Consider the following 19,395-nt stretch of genomic DNA (forward strand, 5'->3'; position numbering starts at 1 on the left):
TAAACTGTGGTCGGAAAACATAAAAGCTGCTGACTAACGGCGGGGTACGGTGCGCTGGAGATGAGGAAGGCCCTGTGATTTGGTCACAGGCTGGGGTGTTTGTGCCTCCATTGCCTAAACATGTCTCTTCTCCTCTGGTGGAGACGGAGGGGCCATATTTTTAGACGCCATCTGTATCAAATGAAGAAACGTTTATACACATAAATACCTTTGCATATGGAGAAGCCTGAGTGTTTTTAATGCTTATTTTTTTACAGGCTGCTCAATGAATATTCTACTTCCAGCAACCAGGGCTATTGACACAAAAAACACAACATCAACTTGTAATTCAATTCAGGCAATGAGGTAAAGTCACTTAAGAGCAAGATGTTTGCATCTTTTCATAACTCAACCTCAAGACAAAAACAACAGAAAATCCAAGAACGGCAAACCAGCAAAAACAACCTTGGCATGTAATCTTTGTCTGGGGGTCCAAGCGCAGTTGCAGGGTCGACAAGAATATTTATTTGCGCGGAGGGCTGGCACATAGATCCATGAGGCCTGCCTCACACAGCTCATGAGCGCTCAGCTCTGCCAAAAACAAATAGCTTGTGCTCGTGTCCCATACTGACATTATAGGGCACATGAATCTGTTTTACTACCCTGTGGATACAGCTCGTAGTTCAACCAGCCAGTATTATTATTCTCTTTCAGCTCAGGGGAGACATCATAATCAACTATGCACTCTTTTCGTGGCTCTGCCACGGCATAAGACTATGGACTATGTTTTGGAAATCAGGTGCATTGGCAGGATGGTTAAGGGCAGGTCTTTGAACTCTGTGCGGCCTCTTTCATAAGGCATCTCAAACCAGGGCCCTCTGGACGGCATGAGGATAGTTTGCGAGTGTTTTGAATCAGTGTGTTGCTCCGGGATACGATGACCCACTGAGTCTTCTCTCAGAACTCTGCCTTTGACACCAGGTGCTGCTCATTTCAGAAGCTCAAAGTGCACAGGTGACCTCTTTGAGACGCTGTTCCGTGTGAAACAGCATGAACCCTACCTCTGTGTGTCTGTGAATATGACAAACTGAGACCTGACTTGCCTTACTCCCTCATTAGAAGGGCTTTTGACACCTCATCTTCATCACCATCATGGTGCACATTTCGTCATTAATGATGATTAAAAATACAGAATTTAAACGCTCATTCCTCTCGGAGTTACCAGATGTACATGATGACACAGAGATGGAAACCAGTGAATTTAAAACAGATTAAAAAAATCATTTATTGGAAATAAGTCATTGACGCCACAAATAAAAAAACGCAATGCGAGTCAAATCGGGGCCATCAGCTCCGCTGCCAGACGTGTTACTCCCTTCCATCGGGGGGCGTTCTGAGCTCTTCTTCTTTGTTTCTCTTGGTGACGCCGCTGAAGTACTTATCTCTGAAGGAGTCCAGTCCCTCGTACGGGCCGTAGCGCGGGTCTGTCAGTTGAGCCAGAGCATCTTCCTCCTGTCGAGAGGAGGAGAGAGAGGAGAAGAGCCCAAAGAGAAAAGATAATCGATGAGACAAAAAAAAAAGAGTAGTTGTATCACAAAAGAGAGAGAGAGAGAGAGAGACTATGAGACAGGAAAGACAGAGACGGGGGTGAAGAGGAGAAACGATGCCTAAACAGAGATAAAACAAACACTCTGCGGTGAGCCCCTTGCTCCTTACCTTTACAACTCTTCTAACACAAATAAAAACACACACACACACAGAGACAGACATCTCCAGTTAACTCGCTGCTAAAGTGATCCTGTGTACCATCCATTCACAACTTTGACGTGCGGTGCATAATAAAGGTTTTGCCGAGCGCCCAGCCTCCTCAGATTTTCCTCTCTGGTGAGGTGGCTGAGGGCTGGGAGGGAGCTGTGGCTGCTCTCTGGGCCAAGAGCACGTGGCCAAGCCAACAGACACACGTGGAGTTACGAGGCTCGGCCGAGTCAAGGTGCTGCGAGTGACTGTGAGACATCACTGCCACCCCATGCTCCGTCCTCCTTCCCACAGCCTCCCTGCCGGGTAACTCGTCAGCCTGGCCGCCCCCTCGTGTAGCACGACCAGGATGCCACCCCCCTGTCGACAACAAGAACCGTGTGCCTAAACAACGAACCATCTGAAGCCATTTAGATCAAAGTAACATCAAGGGCTGGCAGAAGAGGAGCAGGAGCCCAAAAGAACACCTGCCTGTGGTTTAGAAAGTAAGGCTCCGTGTCCCAGCAGAACATGGAAACTACGGAAATATTTTCTTATGTATAAGCTTCCTGCAGATCTCCCCTGAGCTCAATTCACTTCGCATCCATCTCTTTGAACTCCCTTGAGGGCATCATGGAAATCCCAAAAGATTTATCAGCTTTATGCTGCCGTTTAGTTACGCTTTCGACTATAGCCATTCATTGTCAAGTCAGTGTGTTCTATGCAAGGACTTGGTGTTGCTGGCTTAACTGGCAACAAACAGACAAGCAACATGTGCCAAAGTCAAACTAACTCTATGGCCAACACACTGTAATAGAACAAATAAGCACGAAGGTTGTTGAGGGACGTAAAAGAACTTTTAAGGCAAGTGGGACAAACGGCGGACCAAGTGTGATGAAATCGGACCAGTTCAGGGGAAGGTTGGTACAATATGTAGGAGTGAGATGTTTTTGGGGTGGTGGGATGGGGGGGATGGGGGGTGGGTAGAAAGAGAGAGGTTGAGGACGACAGAGAGAGTGGGGGAGGTAAGGACACAGCGAGGCTCAGAGCCAAGAGAGAGAGAGAGAGAGAGAGAGAGAGAGAGAGAGAGAGAGAGAGAGAGAGAGCGCGCGAGAGAGAGAGAGAGAGAGAGAGAGAGACGGTGACAGAGGTGAAGGGTACGATGAGTGTTGTTTGACAGTCCAGGGCTGGCTGACGACCATCTCACAACGTTCTAAATATTAATTTCCCCCAACTGTGATGACAAGACTCATTTTTAGACATAAAGAGAGTCACTCTTACGGTAAAAGCTTACGTTGAATTTCCCGTCAAAGCTCTATGACTGTCCAGGGCCAGAGGAAAAACAGGATTTGTGCCCTTCTTTGTATTTGGACCAGTTCACAATAAAGAGAACTGTTGACTTGCTCTGTGCGCTAATGTGCTACAGACTATAACGCTACATGTATAGTCAGCAATTTGATGTCGGAGACCAGATAGGGACCACAGTAAAAAATATAGCATGGCAGTGTTGCAGTGGACTCTTGGCAGTCTTCAAATCGCACAGTGCCACTCGTGATATCGGTCCCCGCAGAGAACAGAATCATGATTATCTTGATGTCAAAACTGGACGATGACTGAGGAGAGGAGCTCGAGACACTTTAAACAAACAAACTTCACATCTCGAGTGGCTTGGCCACTGCTGATGCACAGGCAAGGGTCTGTGGTAAACATCCATTCATCATATTTCAGGGCCAAATGCTGAGCTAGTAGCCAAAGCAGAGACCAGGGTGAAACCATGACAGACCAGTCTCTTCACGAGCCAAACCTGGAGCTGCAATCATTTCAACCTTACCACCTCTCTCTCTGAGGGTGCCTCTGGAGAGGCACAAAGAAGGGGAAAGAGAAAGAAGAGAAAGAAGAGGAAGAGAGAGAGAGAGAGAGAGAGAGAGAGAGAGAGAACCAGGCTCCATTAGGGTAATGGGATGTCTAGCCCATGAAGTCCAGGTCTAAAGGACAGGAAGCTTGAGACACATGCCAGTCAGTACAGACAGCAGTAGCAGTGTGTGTGTGTTTGTTTGTGTGCGTGTGTGTGACAGAGAGAGTGTGTGTGTGTGTGCGTGAGCGTGTATATGATTCACACACGCCTTTATGGGAACAATTTGGGGTTTTGTGAAGTGAAGTGAAGCGGTGAAGGTTGTCAAATCCAAAGATGGATTATTTTCCATACAATGTGTGATTAAGTCATTAAAGTGTAGTATAAAAAAGTGAGACAACCGCAGCCAGATGGTAGGATTTCCTCCCAAGCCTTGCGTGTAAGCATTATCTACAACTCCCTGTAACTTTTCAGCTCACAGTCACACAGCCTATGCCCTGCTGACACACACACACACACACACACACACACACACACACACTGAAACACTTGTAAACGTGAAATGCTTGCATACAGAGAGTAAACATATTCTGAGGCACACACCATCAGTTACAGCATGCATAAACTAACATAATCTCCTGTGTGCAATGTGCATACCACAGACATACACAAATGAATCAGAATCATGTGAGGGGATCCATCTCCCAGGGCACACACACACACCCACCCACCCACCCACACACACAGACATAGAGATGCACATACACACGTATGCACAGATACACGCCAGCACATACACATGAGAACACACACACACCCACTCACCCACAAACAGACATAGAGATGCACATATACACGCATGCAACTACACATGAGGGGACACACACCCACACATACATAGAGATGCACATACACACGTATGCACAAATACACACCAGCACATGCACACAAGAACACACACACACACACACACACACACACCCACACAGACATAGAGATGCACATACACACGTATGCACAGATACACGCCAGCACATACACATGAGAACACACACACACACACCCACACACACACAGACATAGAGATGCACATATACACGCCAGCACATACACACGAGAACACGAACACACACACACACACACACACACACACACACACACACACACACACACAGAGATGCACATATACACACATGCATATACACATGAGGGGACACAGACATAGAGATGTACATATATACGCATGCACATACACACGTATGCACAGATACACGCCAGCACATACACATGAGAACACACACACACACACACACACCCACACAGACATAGAGATGCACATATACACGCATGCACATACACATGAGGACACACACACACACACACACACACTTACACAGACAAACACACACATTACAAATTCACATATTCAGTACACACACACACACCTCTGGTTCTTTGGTCTTCTCCATGGTGATGAGTCTTCGTGATGTGTGAGTGGAGAGGACCTGCTCACAGTTGCTAAGGAGACTCAGGCAGGGGTTCATGGGAATCATCTCCTCACAGTACCTGCAGAGAGCCAGCAGCCAGTTACTCCACGTGGCACACAAGGGCAAAGAGCAGTCAGAAGTCCCCTCAAAAACTACAGAGGACACTGCATGCAAAACTGAATGGCATCTGATGTAAATTAAAAAGGTGTACGTTTATTCAATTCTATGTTGCTCCGCTATATGTTCCGTTCTATATTCTTTGACACGGACCAGAGACGGTTTCAAGAACTTTGCTTGATCCAAAGGAACAGGAGGCCGACGGGTCATCACTGAGTCGCGCGAATGATCAGAACACGCATCGGACTCTGAAGCTGTTCTTAGTGGTCGCCGCAAGTGGTTTTTCCCTGTCTCGCAAAGTAATGGTACAATAAAAGCATACTTTACTCATAAAATAAAATTGAATTAATGTTATAGCTTCACTGCCACAACGAAATCTGAGGAAGGAAATGTATTAAACAAGCCCATAAACACTGTTGCGCTGAAAGCCACTGAACGCATTCATTACTGTCAAGTGGTTCCACAAAAACTCAAATACCCACTTCTCCAACTATCAATCTTCACCATGTTTGCTTTAATATTTTGTTTCTGATGTTTACGTATGGGGGGGAAACAGTCTGATTATGTTTGAAAGGTAGCCCAGTTGAAATGCAAGATTTGGTTTTTGACAACCAAAGTCATGCATACTGAGAGCCTCGCCAGTAAACATCGCAGCCTTCCAACACTGAAGAATGAGAGGGGGTATACATTAACAGTCCAACAAACAGGGGGTATTCCAAGTGCATGATTAGGTGAAAGACCTGGGCAAGTTAACTCAGCGTTAGTTGTAAGCCTCCTAATAGAAGAGCCCCATGGCTTTGTTTTGCTAGGAGAAAGAGGCCATAGGGCTCTTCTATCAGGAGGTTCCTCACTTACTCGGAGTTGACTTATCCAGGTTCGTCACTAAACCACGTACTTGGAATACCCCCAAGTTCAGACCAAACTCGGGCCTGGCAATCGTCAGAAGCCCCGGCTGCAGAGAAAAGCCCATCCGATACCCATCTTCAGATTTCTCAGAAGCATACCCATAAAGAAGCAGCCATTTCCCTGAGCCTCAGTGAAATAAGCCCACTCTTCCAGATAGGGAGGCGGCACGTCCATAGGGCAGTTTGACTTTCACAAGGCCACGCTAGGAGCAAATTATCACCACCTCTGCCGAGTGCACTGTAATATACTGCCACTGTCAGGTTGCACTGATGCTGGCCCAGAGGTGGAACGTGTCAAGGCTGAGGTGTGTTATGGGGTTGCTGATCCGCACACGTTTGCCAATGTTCTGAAGAAACAGTGAGCTGATGCTGCTGGGAGATTTTCACTCAGCCTTGTTTGTGCCCGCCGTCGCCATGGACACAATGGAATATATGTGTCTGCTGCACCATAATGTGTGGGAGCAGCACGGCCAGGTTTCAAATGGCAATTATGACTACGTTTCTTCTTCTTCTTCTTATGTGTGTGTGTGTGTGTGTGTGTGGGAGGGGGGCTTAGACAGTTTCACAGTCAGACAGTCATAACATTTGTGGACACCTGTGAATAGCTGTTGTTGCAGTAAGTATGGTAGTAAGATGAGAGGTCCCCACAGGTGAAGGTTGGCACTACCATCTGCCTGAGGATCTGGGCCAGTATACACGGGGGGGGGGGTCTACATGCAACACTTTCTGAGCTTTGTAATTTGGCTAATGTCTTTCGCACGGATTGAAAAGCAAACTCTGGGTCTTGCCAGAACAGCCGAGACAGAAGGAAACAAGGCCATGGCGGTCGGAACATCTTAAACACACTAAACAGCAACACGTCGCAAAACTTAAAGAAGTGAGTGGGGAATTAAAGCTAACGCGCAGAAAAAGCCACAGAGCCCAGATCAGAGTCTGAAAGCAGAGTGGGGAGAGGGTGTGTGTGTGTGTGTGTGTGTGTGTGTGTGTGTGTGTGTGTGTGTGTGTGTGTGTGTGTGTGGCGAAGGTGGGGGTTGGGGACGGGCGCGGCAGTGGGTCCCACAGCGACGGAAGCCCCTTTAATTGGACCATAGAATGGTAGTGGCAGGGGACTCGGGGGGCTGACCTCATTCCCCAGGCCCGTGCGCTGTGTTGGGGGACCCAGGCAGGCGCCGCTTCCACTGGTGGCTGTTAAAAGGGCCGTGCGGCACCACTGCTCCGGATTCCTGCGGCAGTCGCTCCCCTCCTCTGACACCAGTGTTTATAAACAACTTTGTTGCTACACAATCTGCCTCTCCAGACCCACTCAGTCAAAGCTCCCCGCCACCAGTCGGAGGACAGCTCGACTCGGGGCCGTCGCAGCGAATGGAATACACCCCCTCATGGAAAGAACCGGTACAGCGCTGAGCTGAGCAAATGACTTGGCTGCCGGTAGCTGGACAATAAAAACGGCTGCGTTTGAAGTTAAACCTCTCAGATCTTCCAGGTGGCATGGTTTTGATATGGCACCTTAGGTGTAGGCAAAAAGGTGTGAGCAGAGATCCCAAAACCCCTTTACACGCTTTCTTAATGAAAGCAAGTTGCTGGGAAAAAAATCATTGATGGGCCGCAGATTTAGTCATCCGCTCCACTAACATCTCCATCTCCGCACAACCTATTCGCAGTCGGACAACTAAATTCCTTTTTTCCATTTCTACAACTTCATCCTTACATATGCCTTCATACAAACTGGCATCCACAACAGTACACTAAATCCCGGCAATTGTGTACTTGTATGGCTTTGCACAACCCACGCTCTTAGCACCTTGGTCTACTGGTTTGGGCCCTGGAGTGCAGATGTAGAACTGAAAAATCTAATGCAGATTACAGTGTTACAACACAAACAGTCTCCCCTCTATGTCAATAGCTTGGCTTGTCACAAAACGCCATGGCACCTAACATACACACAGCTGTCTGTCGGCAGAACCCCACACACTTGGGTCGGCCCGAAACCAGACACCAACGGGACCCAACGTCTGTGAAGGGAATACAAGCAGGCCCTGGGGTGATGGTGGGGTTCTGTGGAGGCGGCGACGGGTGGCCGTGGGGGGGGTTTGCGAGACGGTGGGTGTGTGTGTGAGGAGCGCTGTGTTTAGTCTGTGCGTTAAGTTTGTCACTGTGGGGTTTATTCTGGCACTGTGCCCTGAATGTGTCGGGGCTGATAGGACGGGGGTCAAGCGTAGCTGCGACGCGGGGTGAAGAGTTTCTGCGCCGTTCATCACGTCAGTGTCAGGTTCCCCTCCCGGAAGCCCAAACACACACTCAGACACACACGGGCTTGTTTGAAGGTGCTATATGTACGAATTTTCAAACATTAACAATTTACTATAAATACCAATAGAATGTGAAGAAACACCCAGATGTTGCCCAGATATCCACTAAAGTTGGCATGCTAATCAGCTAGTCCTCCTCACTCATAACACCACCGAGTCGCTCAGTAGTAAGCCCATTGGTTAACATTAATGGTTAGCCTATCAGCTAGCTCAAAAGCTTGAGTGCTTAAATGAAAACCTACAGGGGTCTGTTTGCCTCAACTACATTAATGTAACATATAAATATCAATTGATGATGATGGAGGCACTGGTGGCAGCCGAAGATATATTTGAATCATATAAATGCTTTCATGCTCCATCATGAAACCTTCAGGCTCCGCCACCTTGGCCAAACCTTTAGTTTACTTCTGCGAAGAGAGAGAAAGGAGGTAGGGGTGTACAAGTGAAGTAATACACGAACCCCAATCTGCTTGGGTTGGTAGAGTATGAAATCATTTTGCTCGCTAGTTGACAGCTAATCAGGCTCACATATAGCCCCTTTAAGTGCACACAAAAGGCACTCTCATGAACAGAGCTGTTCGCTTTCTGCCTATGATGCATACGGGAAGCCCGAGACGCTTTGTTTCCTCAAAGCAGATGTCTTGATCAGCAAGTAAGCACAACAGGCACTGCCCGCGGGTCTCTCATCTTCACTGCTGGGGAAGTTCGGTTTATGACGGTGGTCTGTGTGTGTGTGTGTCACAGACATGATGTAAGAACTGTACACTCTCTACGGACTGTAATTAAGATCAGAGGCTTGAGACGGCTGCCTCTCCTCCTCCTCCTCCTCCGTCTCCTCCTCTAGCATGGTTCCTCCAGCAGCCCTCTAATATGTGGGCAGCCTGCAGCCTGGACAGGCCTGTGGTGGAGGCTGTCTGGAATATCCCACCGCACAGAGGGACACCTGCGCTCCCGTGCAGCTACAACTACACACAAGAGCTGCACTGTAACATCCCAAACGGCTCTACTACAAAGACCTGGAGGTACGAGCTGGAAAGAACAGGAGAGAACTGGAGCAAACCGGATTTGGCTCTGGTGAAGCGTTTACACAAGTCAGCTTTCCACTTCATTCATCCTCGAAGTCAAACGAGTTTAGAGATCCCAAATATAACTGGCCAGCCATTCACATCATAGGCCAAATTATTTTTTTCCCTGTTTCACAATTCCATTTAATTCAAACAGTATAGTTGTATTCAAGTGTTACCGATATAAAGAATTCACAGCTTACAGATGAGAGGAAGGCTCATGGCTGAAAAAGGTCTGAGCAGGTTGATGCTACTTACTCTGGTCTGTAGATTGGCAGCCAGTAAACTAGCCGGCCTCCCATTACTAAATGATGAGCCGCGAAGTTTAGGAGGTCTGTGAAGATGTCACTCAGGCGGTACTCCAGGGTCACTGGGACATGGCTCTCTCCATAGCTGTGGAACAAACACACACAAGAGAAATCATTGAGCAACAGCACACACTTACTTACTTACTGGTGCCACAAACTCACAGCTAGGACGAAAAAAAAACTGATCCCTAATTATGTAGGACACCACTTTACAGAGGGAAGCTCGCGCACCCAATGTTCCAGTATTTTTAAGAACAGAAATGAGAACATGACATCCTTTCAGTGATGGTGCTTTTGAGGTTGGACTTCAAAAGAATAGCTATGGCGCCCTCTGCTGTTTGAGATACAAAGAACAGCCCATTAGAGGAGCTTACTGAGGTCCACTTCATTTGATATGAAAACAAGGAGCGAGGCGATGAACTCACTAGTCCTCCGGAGGCCTAATTATATCCTTATGGGAGCCTGTCCTCCTTGTGGATTCCCGGATCCCGTAGGGAGCTAGAAGGTAGAAAACAGAAGAGAGAGAGCGATGATCATAGAGGAAATATTAATGATTCTATGCTCCTCATTAACAAAATGGAAGGAACAACAGCAGAGAAAGATCTCCAGGGAAAAGACAGTAAGCCTTTTTTTAAACCTAAAGAGAAAGCGCAGGTGGGGGGGGGGGTGAAGAAAAAATAAAACCCTATAGGGTTGACGTACGGTCTGTGATAACGGCATCGAACAGGGACCCCCTCCTCCAAATGGGCTTGGAAGCATCGGACACCAGCACGTCCACATACTGCTTCTCATTGCCGTACTGGCGAAGGTTTGCCCGGATGTTTTCGTCTGGACCCCTCCACTTCTGACTCTTCCTGCTGGATTTGCCTACATTCAAGTGTCAGAAACCCACATCAAAACACACTACAGGAATAGATATGAGGGCCTAACCAATGGTACCCAATAGATATTACATTTGTGAAGACAGAAATCAAATAAACTCGTACCTATTCCATGGATTGTGTTGTAATCAATGTCTGTCCCACACACATAGGCTCCATAGTGGGAACAGGCTACCAACAGGCTTCCTGGAAGAAGGAGTAACAAATAGATTCAACTCCTAACACTAATAAATATTCCTTATGACGTCCATTTACTTTTGCCTGGCAGACCATATCTGAAGCAGTCCACAAAAGATATTCCCTTGGCAAGGAAGCATAATTTGTATGCACTTATCTGCAAGTTATCTCGAGTCAGCTAACTGTAAATGTAAATACATAATGGTTTTAAAACAACTTTGTGTTTATATTGAAAACATGGTTTTCCATTTGTTTAATGTGTTGTTGATCAGCCCTTGACATTTATTTCAGTAAGCTGGCTGTATTTGAAAGCAGTTGGCTTAAGTTGGCGTCAAAAGACAAACTCGAGGGCATCTGAATACGCAAACTCATGCGCAGTCAACCACACGGACTAACACACAATTTCATCTTTTGGCAGACACTTCCCTAAAGAGCACTAGCAGTTCATGCTGTATATTCCTGCAGCAGGTACCAAAGTGAGAGTGTGAATCCATCACAGGTTGTTTTTGCACCCTTGAGGCCCATGGGGGCACACACACACACACACACACACACACACACACACACACACACACACACACACACACACACACACACACACACACACACACACACACACACACACACACACACACACACACACACACACACACACACGGTATATCCCCGCTTCTCCTCTTGAGCTGGGTCATAAATGATCACATCTGGCCAACAGCTCTCACACCATCCATAGATCTGACGGCACACATTCGTGATAAGGCTGAGCACACAGCACACTACAGACACACCTAAATTGACCTCCGTTTTTACTATGCATAACTGCACACCATGATTGATGAAGAGACAGCTCAGCAGATAGATAGATAGATAAATAGATGGCTTTATTGGCCACTTCTGGAAATCTGCCTTTGGCCTCACGATAGCGGCCTATTAAGACACACACTACAAAACACAGATATCAAAGTGCTACCAATGCGGGAGAATTAAATTAATAATTTATCAAAAATATGGCTCTGAAAATTTATTTTGTGGCTCTGCAGATTCTACAATGTCTCCCAAAAGGAGTAATTCACTAAAGGTGGGTTGAAAGGGGTCTCAGGATTTGAACTAAACTAAACTCCGCAGCTGGAGCCCCACGGTCCTGCACATTTAGAACCTCAATCAGGTGTGTTCCACTAACGAAGACCACAATGTCGAGATCAGTCGGGTTTGGCAGACAGGGCCTGGACTGAAACTGCAAAATCACCATTTTTCATAGGCTTTTAGATAGCACAGTATGTTAGTACTACTTATTACTAATTCTTTAGTTTAACTGGCATTTATGAACAAAAGTGGTCTGACCACCAACAGCGTTTGACAATATGACTAATAAATTGTATCTTCTCGTTCATACCCAGGACCATGACGTCAGCGTACTTACATAGACAGTAGTGTCTGGTAAATGTATCTCATCTGTATAGTAAACAGTGCTAAAGAAACAACTCTGACAGGATCTTTGTGTCCAAATGGGATATGACCTTAACTAAATTGCAAAAGATAACCAGCCTTTAACCAGTCAGAGTAGTGTTGAGTAGAGACACTTGAGCATGACACAATCCACATACACTGCATTTCAGCCAGTTAACTCATAGATTATTCAGCCCATGCTTCAGCTTGGTCCATTAGGCAATTCAAGAGAGTTGAGAGAATCAGTTTTGCCATCTCAGGACGAGACGGCATCATTCTGCACCATTCAGACCTACTGCAGCAGAAGGTTGAGCAGAGGGCGAGTGTGATAGTGGGACGCATTCACTGACAATTGTGTACGCTCTCATGTTACATCTTGGCCTCAGAACGATCTGATCTGTCAATCCACACGAGGTGGGTGGATCGGTTACTGGATGGGATGGAATCAGGTCTGATATAATCTGGAGAATCTGATCACTGAAGCCGTATGAAAGTTAGTGTAATCCTGGCCATTGTTATCTGTTTGCTTCAACCTTGGTTTCACTAAGAATTATTGGTGTGTGGTCAGGAACAGCATTACAAACACCATCCCAAAAAGTGTTACTGTTGGTACAATCAAACCTACCATAAAACTGGTTATAAGTCAGTCATTCCCAAAAGAATGGTTATTGTACCACTAAGGTACCATAAAGGAAAAAAAAGATTAAGGCAGCGTCAACAAGAATTTTTGAGGTCCGTGCTACTTGTGCTGTGACCATAGAGGTTCCCTTGATGCCTCTGTGACCCTACTTGTGCTGTGACCATAGAGGTTCCCTTGATGCCTCTGTGACCCTACTTGTGCTGTGACCATAGAGGTTCCCTTGATGCCTGTGACCAGAGGTTAAATTGGGCCGGAGCGCTCCGGAGCTCAGCTCCGCCTCCTTAGGTCCACAACAAACCCCGCCGGAGCTCAGCTCCGTCTCCCTCAGTGTTAAATAATCATATACTACTTTTAATATTACAAACCACTGGCTAGCTAGCCGCTAGCAAATGTCAAATCGTGTAGCCTACCTGCTTTAATTGTTTTATTATTGTTTTTTGGAAATTTAAAATGTCATAGTTCATTGACTGACAAAGGGGTCTTTAGTGTTACCTAGATTGATACCTAGATACCTAGATGATCTTTGCAATGTAGGCCTAACTGAAATAATCAAACTCAACTATTAGTTTTCCAATACTTACTTACAGTTTAACTAAAATACTAAGCTAATATGATATAAGGACATGTGTCCCTATGTTGTGGTTTCAGCTCTGAATTACACAAAATATTTAAAGTTCATATAGGCTAACTTAAGGTTGTTGGTGCAAAGTAATTTTGAAAAACTGCAATAGATTCCAATGATCCTGAAACAAGTGATGATGTACTGTATAAATACCAATGTAATGATAGCTGCACTAATGTAGTCATGAGCATACATTTCATATTCTTCATGCAGCTTTGTTATGTGAGAATAATAAATAAGTTTTTTAATGTTGTTTGATATTAAAAAGATAATACATTGAATTATTATGTTTGTTTAAAAAACTATTCAACCCCTACACATTAGAAGTGGAAAAAGAGCCCCTTTAGTGTAATAATGCATTAATTCATAATTTATGTGAGAGCGATATAAATAAAGATGCTTTTGAAAGATGACCACCTCACAAAAGCCAATTTAACCACTGCCTGTGACCCTACTTGTGCTGTGACCATTGAGGTTCCCTTGATGCCTGTGTGCCCCTACTTGTGCTGTGACCATAGAGGTTCCCTTGATGCCTCTGTGACCCTACTTGTGCTGTGACCATAGAGGTTCCCTTGCTGCACATGGCCCACGTTTGGGGGGGTGGGGGGTGGTGATGAGGCCTTTGCTAACGCAGACATTATAGCGAGATTGACAGGTCAACAAGCAATCACGCTGCTATGAATTTCTGACCACTGTTTAACTTCGCTGGCAAGCTGTCTACTCTGTGGGTAGTAATTATTTTGATGTCTTGCTTTGAAAGAATTTCTCCTGGATCAAGTTGTCAAGTTGGTTGAATGGTACAAAAAGACAGTAATAGTTCAGCATTGGTAATGCATCAAAAATAAATCTTTTTCAAAATTGTTTTCATTGCAGCGTGATCATTCCAGTGTGTTGTTTTACTGTCTATGGTGTGGTTCAATAAATAATTCCAGTAAATCGAGTAGGCCTGCATTCCATTGCATTACAGGAAATATGCAGAGAGAATTTGTTATCCAAGTCATGTTTTTTTTTTAAACATATGAATAAATGAAGTCAACAAATCAGACTGATGAAACCCAGTCATTAGAGAAGCCCCCCCCCCCCCCCCCCTTCAATAAAACAAGTTGTTTAGCATTTGATCAAATGGGTCCAAAAGCAGTATTACCGTGGAAGGTTTAGTCGCTCCACTGACTATAAGCCCATCTTTATGTTTTATTTTATGCTTTAAAAAAAAAACATTGCAGTAGTGACGGTATTTCAAAATTCATGTTGTGGAGTGACATTATGCCGTAGACAACTATAAAACCGAAATACCACCCACCCCTACTAGAATTGTATGACAACAGTCAGGTTTAGAGATGACCATCGAATGTGCAACATACTGGGTGAGATAGGGTGTTTGAAGACCTATGTCTTTAAAGATCATCTTTTATGTAAACGTTTATACTCACTTTCTCCCCCTCATAACAAAAGGGGAAAAGAAGGGGGAAACTGGTAAAACATAGCCTCAACCTCCCGGTCAGAGAAGAGGTCAATCAGATGTCAAAAGAGAAACAGGTCTCTTCTCTGAAAAACTTCAGCCAGTCAGTCAGCCACAGAGGAGAACTTCAGACTTTATGGTCTGACATCAGGCTATTTTTGGTCATCACTGAACTATTGTACTCAACCATGGTTTACTGTGTAGGCGTGGAGATTCTGTCTCACCTGTTCCAACGAAAGGGTCACATACAAGGTCATGCTCTTTGACCCTGGCGTGGTTGGCCATGATGAAAGACAGCCCTGCATCCATACTGGTGTTCCCAATAAAGTGCCTCTTCTTCACACTATGAGAGCGGATTAGTTCTCTTTTACCATCTGCAATCTGAGGAGAAACCACTGGTCACCGATCATGAGGGAGAATACAGTTTGGGACATCTAGTTATACGACTCGATGGGGGATCTGTGATAGCTGCAGCTGAATCTGGCTTAAAGCATTTATAGCTAAAGCATCAGTTAAACCTGCTAGGAGTCTAACCTAGGTGACATTAATTTGCCATTTAATGATTATTTACCTCCATATAATACTGATTCAAGGGTGGCAGTCATAAAAACAGTAGTGAGTCAATAATTGATGACACTCACCCATCGGCCAAAGTACATGTGGAAAGGTTCCTCAGGGATGCTGTTGGGGTCAGTGCCATAGTCCTCTAGCAAGCAAAACACGTGATCTGGGTCTTTGAGGTTTACTTTCCCTTTAAAAGATAGGAAGTCCAAAGCCTGATGGTAAAAAGATTATTATTTTTTTGTTGTAAATATGTTTATTGGTTTTCATTTTTTTTAGCACACAACCATACTTCAAACAAGCACACACATTGTAAAAAGATTATTTAAAGATAACAACATTATAATGATGCTTTCAGACAAGACTGAACACTATTGAAATAACAAAATTGTAGATGCATCTGTGTTCCAAACATACGGCCATGAACACTTGAAACATAAAGGTTATCCTGTTGAAATAGGCTAGCCTGTAGGCTGTAGTATTGACAGAAGTAAGCTGTTAGTGGCAAGGCAATGAAGAACCTGCTATCTGGACTTGAGAGCCTTTTCCACCCTGCTCAATGAGGCAGTGACCAAATTAAATCTAATTTAGTTTTGCAATGTCAATCACGTAGCAACTAGTTAGATGACAACAGTAACTGACCAGCAACTCTTCTGCATGTTTCTTTTTCTAACATACTTACATCAATTTTATTTAGCCTGTCCTTGAAGATCAATGTCTTGTTGAATGTGTAAACGTTAATTTTGTATGTTGATTCTGCTCCAAGAAAGGGCAACTATAAGGAAAGACACGAAAAGGCTTAGGCTATCAGAATGCAACAAATCAACACAAAAGATCTGGATGACTAAATGTTGCATTTACAAACCATGTTCTCTGTCGGATATTTTAGGAGTGATGATTTTAGTTCATTCATAGTTTTTCCATGACCCCATAATTCAAAGGCTGATCTATAACACAATCAAAAGTTAGCAATGTAATTGGACACATAAGTGTGTGCCAATTTCGCGCATTAATGTTGAGACAGGCAGAAACTGGTATACACACATAACACCAAGCAAGTGTCACACATTCCAAAGAACTGGGAACAGTACAACCGTACACTTACTTAGCACATACTGTTCGTCCCATGACTGTCCGTATGTCATCCTCAGACAAGCCGTTCAATCGCCAGAAGGGAGACTTACAAAACAAAACAAAAATTGGACGACAAATCTGTGAGACAACACACATAACCTTATCGATACAACAAATTCCACATAGATTTCAAAGTGAACTATACATTTCTGATAGCCATCTGCTGAATTCGAATATTAACAAGCTAACCATTTCTTTAAAGTTCTCTGGGTCGAACGACTTTCCTCGAATGGACAGCAACGACGTTATCTCCTGAAAAATGTAAAATAAAAAAATAAACAAACACAAAAAGGTTGCACAATTAATAGAATTAACATTAGTAGTAGTAGTAGTAGTAGTAGTACGCTACATCTAATTACATATACAACATGTGCATGCGCAACATGCGCATCAGAAAGCCAACTGCAATTTTGGCATCACTACAGTACCATACAAATAACTGTATAAAAATAAAATCAATATTAGTATTTACCGGTAGTCTAAAATCTATATTGTCTTGGGCTACATGTAATAAATATTGTCGGCATGTCCGACTACAGCGGAGCGCCATGTTTGAGAGTAACTGTAAATTCACCCGACCAGAAACTCCCCTTCATAAAAAAGGTTCCTAGACTATGTATTCGCATTATGAACCACTGGTAGGCATTTTAAAAGTAATCGAACATATCGATATACAGTGCCTTAGACTCCTATCATTTAAAGGACTGATTAGACACGATACGTAGAAAAAATAAAGGAGAACAAGAGTTTTCGATTTTATTTTGGACAAGTGACAAGCATCATCATCTAAATATAGGTTATCCCTTAAGCTGATTTACATGAAAAGCTCGCCAGTCTCGCAGAGAAAAGGATTGGATCCACTATACTTATGTGACCATTATCCATATGTTGTGATTGGCCCACTGAGGCGTCGCTCTGTTTCCTCCGATGGCAAAAATATCCGCTTCAGCACTTTGGTTGAGTCACAGAGTGGTCGAGTACGCTGGACAGCACTGCAGAAATGGTATGCAAGACATCCAGTAGACTAGGGAGTTGTTGAAAAACAAAATATCTAAAAAGGTAGGCTACATTTTAAAATGTATTCATAATTCAAAAGTGTCTGATCGGTAACTATACGCAAGTGCATGCACCAGCAAGCGCTACCAGTTATAATTATGGCTGTAGACTGCACAGAAAAGTTCAGCTGACTTGCTCTGAAACCCTTCGACAAGATTTATCTGGGCACTGAAGGCCTACTCCGCATTCCTTTGCCTTTTATGCACTAAATCAAGTTATCAGTAGGCTACAGCTGAATAGGTTACTCAACCTAAAGTGCACGTTAATAGCTATGTGGTTATTTATAGACTCCAGTTAGGATACTAAACACATAACATGTACTCCTTTACATTTGGCTGAGTCAATTTAATATGTTTTGTAAGGAACAACATTATTTTAACATTATTAACTATTTCAGCCAAGCAATGTTGTAAACGATACTGATCGTTGTCCGAGGAAAGTCTACTTTCAAAGACGCAGAGCAATGCATCGGTATCCTATAGGTTGGTTGCACAGTTAGGGCTGATTATAGAACTGTCCGTTTTCTCCACAGAAATGTGAGCAAAAGTGAACAAATGGCATGTGGTCTCGGTAAGATGCACAGCTGAGGAAGCGCTACCATGGAAACAAATGATGCACCTGTGCAATACGACGATAGAGCTGAGGCTTGCGTGGTCTCTGTGAAAGGCTTAACTGAGAACTGGCAAAAGTGGTCTACCGAACACCAGCAATACCAAAAACACAATCCTTTTAGCAATGACATGGCTACTGTGTCCATGCAACTCCACCGTGGCCAAGAGGGCTATGGGAAACCACCAGAGGGTTCCAAGACGGAACAGAGAGGCAAAGACGCGCAGTCTCACATCTGCAGAGAGGTGGAGGAACTGTGTGCAGTGATCAAGGAAATTGGCCGCCCCCGTGAAGAGGACGGGAAGATTACGGTGGAGTTTGGAACGCTGTTTGAGCATTATGTTTCCATCTCAAATAAATTAGTTGGCGTCCTCCTGCGCGCACGAAGACAAGGGTTGGTCCTCTTCGAGGGGGAGATGCTTTGGCAAGGACAAGACAACCGCGTAATCATTACACTTATTTAATGAATACGAAAAACTGAATATGTATTGCCTAAAGCGGTCAAAAGCACAAGTTATTCTGATTTGAGGAATTTCACGTTTACATCTCATAGATGAATAGAAGTGATAGCAATGAAACACGTCCAGTACGGACAGCACAGGCCGTAGCAAAATGCTTGAATAATGAAACGCTTAAGTATTAAGATAGCAGAACAGGCTATATATGTCAAATATGGTGCTTAAGGGCAGTGTTCAATGGGAACATTTCTGAATATTTTTGAGAACTCTTCCATACATCGCCAACATTGTTGTAGTGGTAGTAATGAGTTAATGTTTGAGTTGTCATCATTGTCTAACTGATCTGGAATAAGGGAATTCATTAACCATGTCTATAATACAGCATAGTTTGTATTGTTCTTACTCTGTGGACTCATTGCATTGCCAAATCTCTAATGGGGAAATTCCACACTGCATCCAGTTATTGCAATATTAGCAGATACTAAACCATAAGTGTGAATATAAGATGGTGTGTATACTCAGGTGGGATTATGCATTCTCTTTTTCTCTCTCAAGTTGTCTGATTAAAATAAACTTGTTAAACTTAATGTGTGTGTA

At 44.3% G+C, this 19,395-nt stretch overlaps 2 protein-coding genes across 3 annotated transcripts; one reads left to right on the plus strand and one right to left on the minus strand.

The window, feature by feature from the left end:
- Positions 1-1,235: 1,235 nt before the first annotated feature.
- trmt11 (tRNA methyltransferase 11 homolog) lies at positions 1,236-17,259 on the minus strand. Its single transcript, XM_012837465.3, has 13 exons — positions 17,148-17,259; positions 16,865-16,927; positions 16,647-16,720; positions 16,407-16,488; positions 16,224-16,316; positions 15,622-15,756; positions 15,205-15,361; positions 10,742-10,822; positions 10,458-10,622; positions 10,181-10,253; positions 9,706-9,840; positions 5,011-5,131; positions 1,236-1,491 (listed from the first exon to the last, which is right to left on the minus strand). Exons 1-13 carry the CDS (start codon positions 17,223-17,225, stop codon positions 1,348-1,350), a joined length of 1,401 nt encoding a protein of 466 aa, XP_012692919.1. The 5' UTR covers positions 17,226-17,259; the 3' UTR covers positions 1,236-1,347.
- A 223-nt stretch (positions 17,260-17,482) lies between these two features.
- Positions 17,483-19,385, plus strand: si:dkey-29b11.3 (actin-binding Rho-activating protein-like). 2 transcript variants are annotated; one of them, XM_042709164.1, is made up of 2 exons: positions 17,483-17,678; positions 18,264-19,385. In XM_042709164.1, exon 2 carries the CDS (start codon positions 18,331-18,333, stop codon positions 18,802-18,804), a length of 474 nt encoding a protein of 157 aa, XP_042565098.1. In that variant the 5' UTR covers positions 17,483-17,678; positions 18,264-18,330; the 3' UTR covers positions 18,805-19,385. The 2 variants fall into 2 exon arrangements, with proteins under 2 accessions (XP_042565098.1, XP_042565097.1); XM_042709163.1 differs by having other exon boundaries at positions 17,484-17,734.
- The last annotated feature ends 10 nt before the right edge of the window (positions 19,386-19,395 follow it).

This window comes from Clupea harengus, chromosome 11, assembly GCF_900700415.2.
Source record: "Clupea harengus chromosome 11, Ch_v2.0.2, whole genome shotgun sequence".
NCBI classification, from domain to species: Eukaryota; Metazoa; Chordata; class Actinopteri; order Clupeiformes; family Clupeidae; genus Clupea; species Clupea harengus.

Excerpts from the sequence above, each read along its gene's own strand:
- trmt11 (XM_012837465.3), bottom strand. The coding sequence starts at position 17,225 with ATGGCGCTCCGCTGTAGTCGGACATGCCGACAATATTTATTACATGTA. Across the intron at positions 16,721-16,864 it reads CAGAGAACTTTAAAGAAATG|TCTCCCTTCTGGCGATTGAA; the intron begins GTTAGCTTGTTA and ends TTGTTTTGTAAG. Across the intron at positions 5,132-9,705 it reads CTGCCAATCTACAGACCAGA|GTACTGTGAGGAGATGATTC; the intron begins GTAAGTAGCATC and ends GGCTCTCTGCAG.
- si:dkey-29b11.3 (XM_042709164.1), top strand. The coding sequence starts at position 18,331 with ATGGAAACAAATGATGCACCTGTGCAATACGACGATAGAGCTGAGGCT.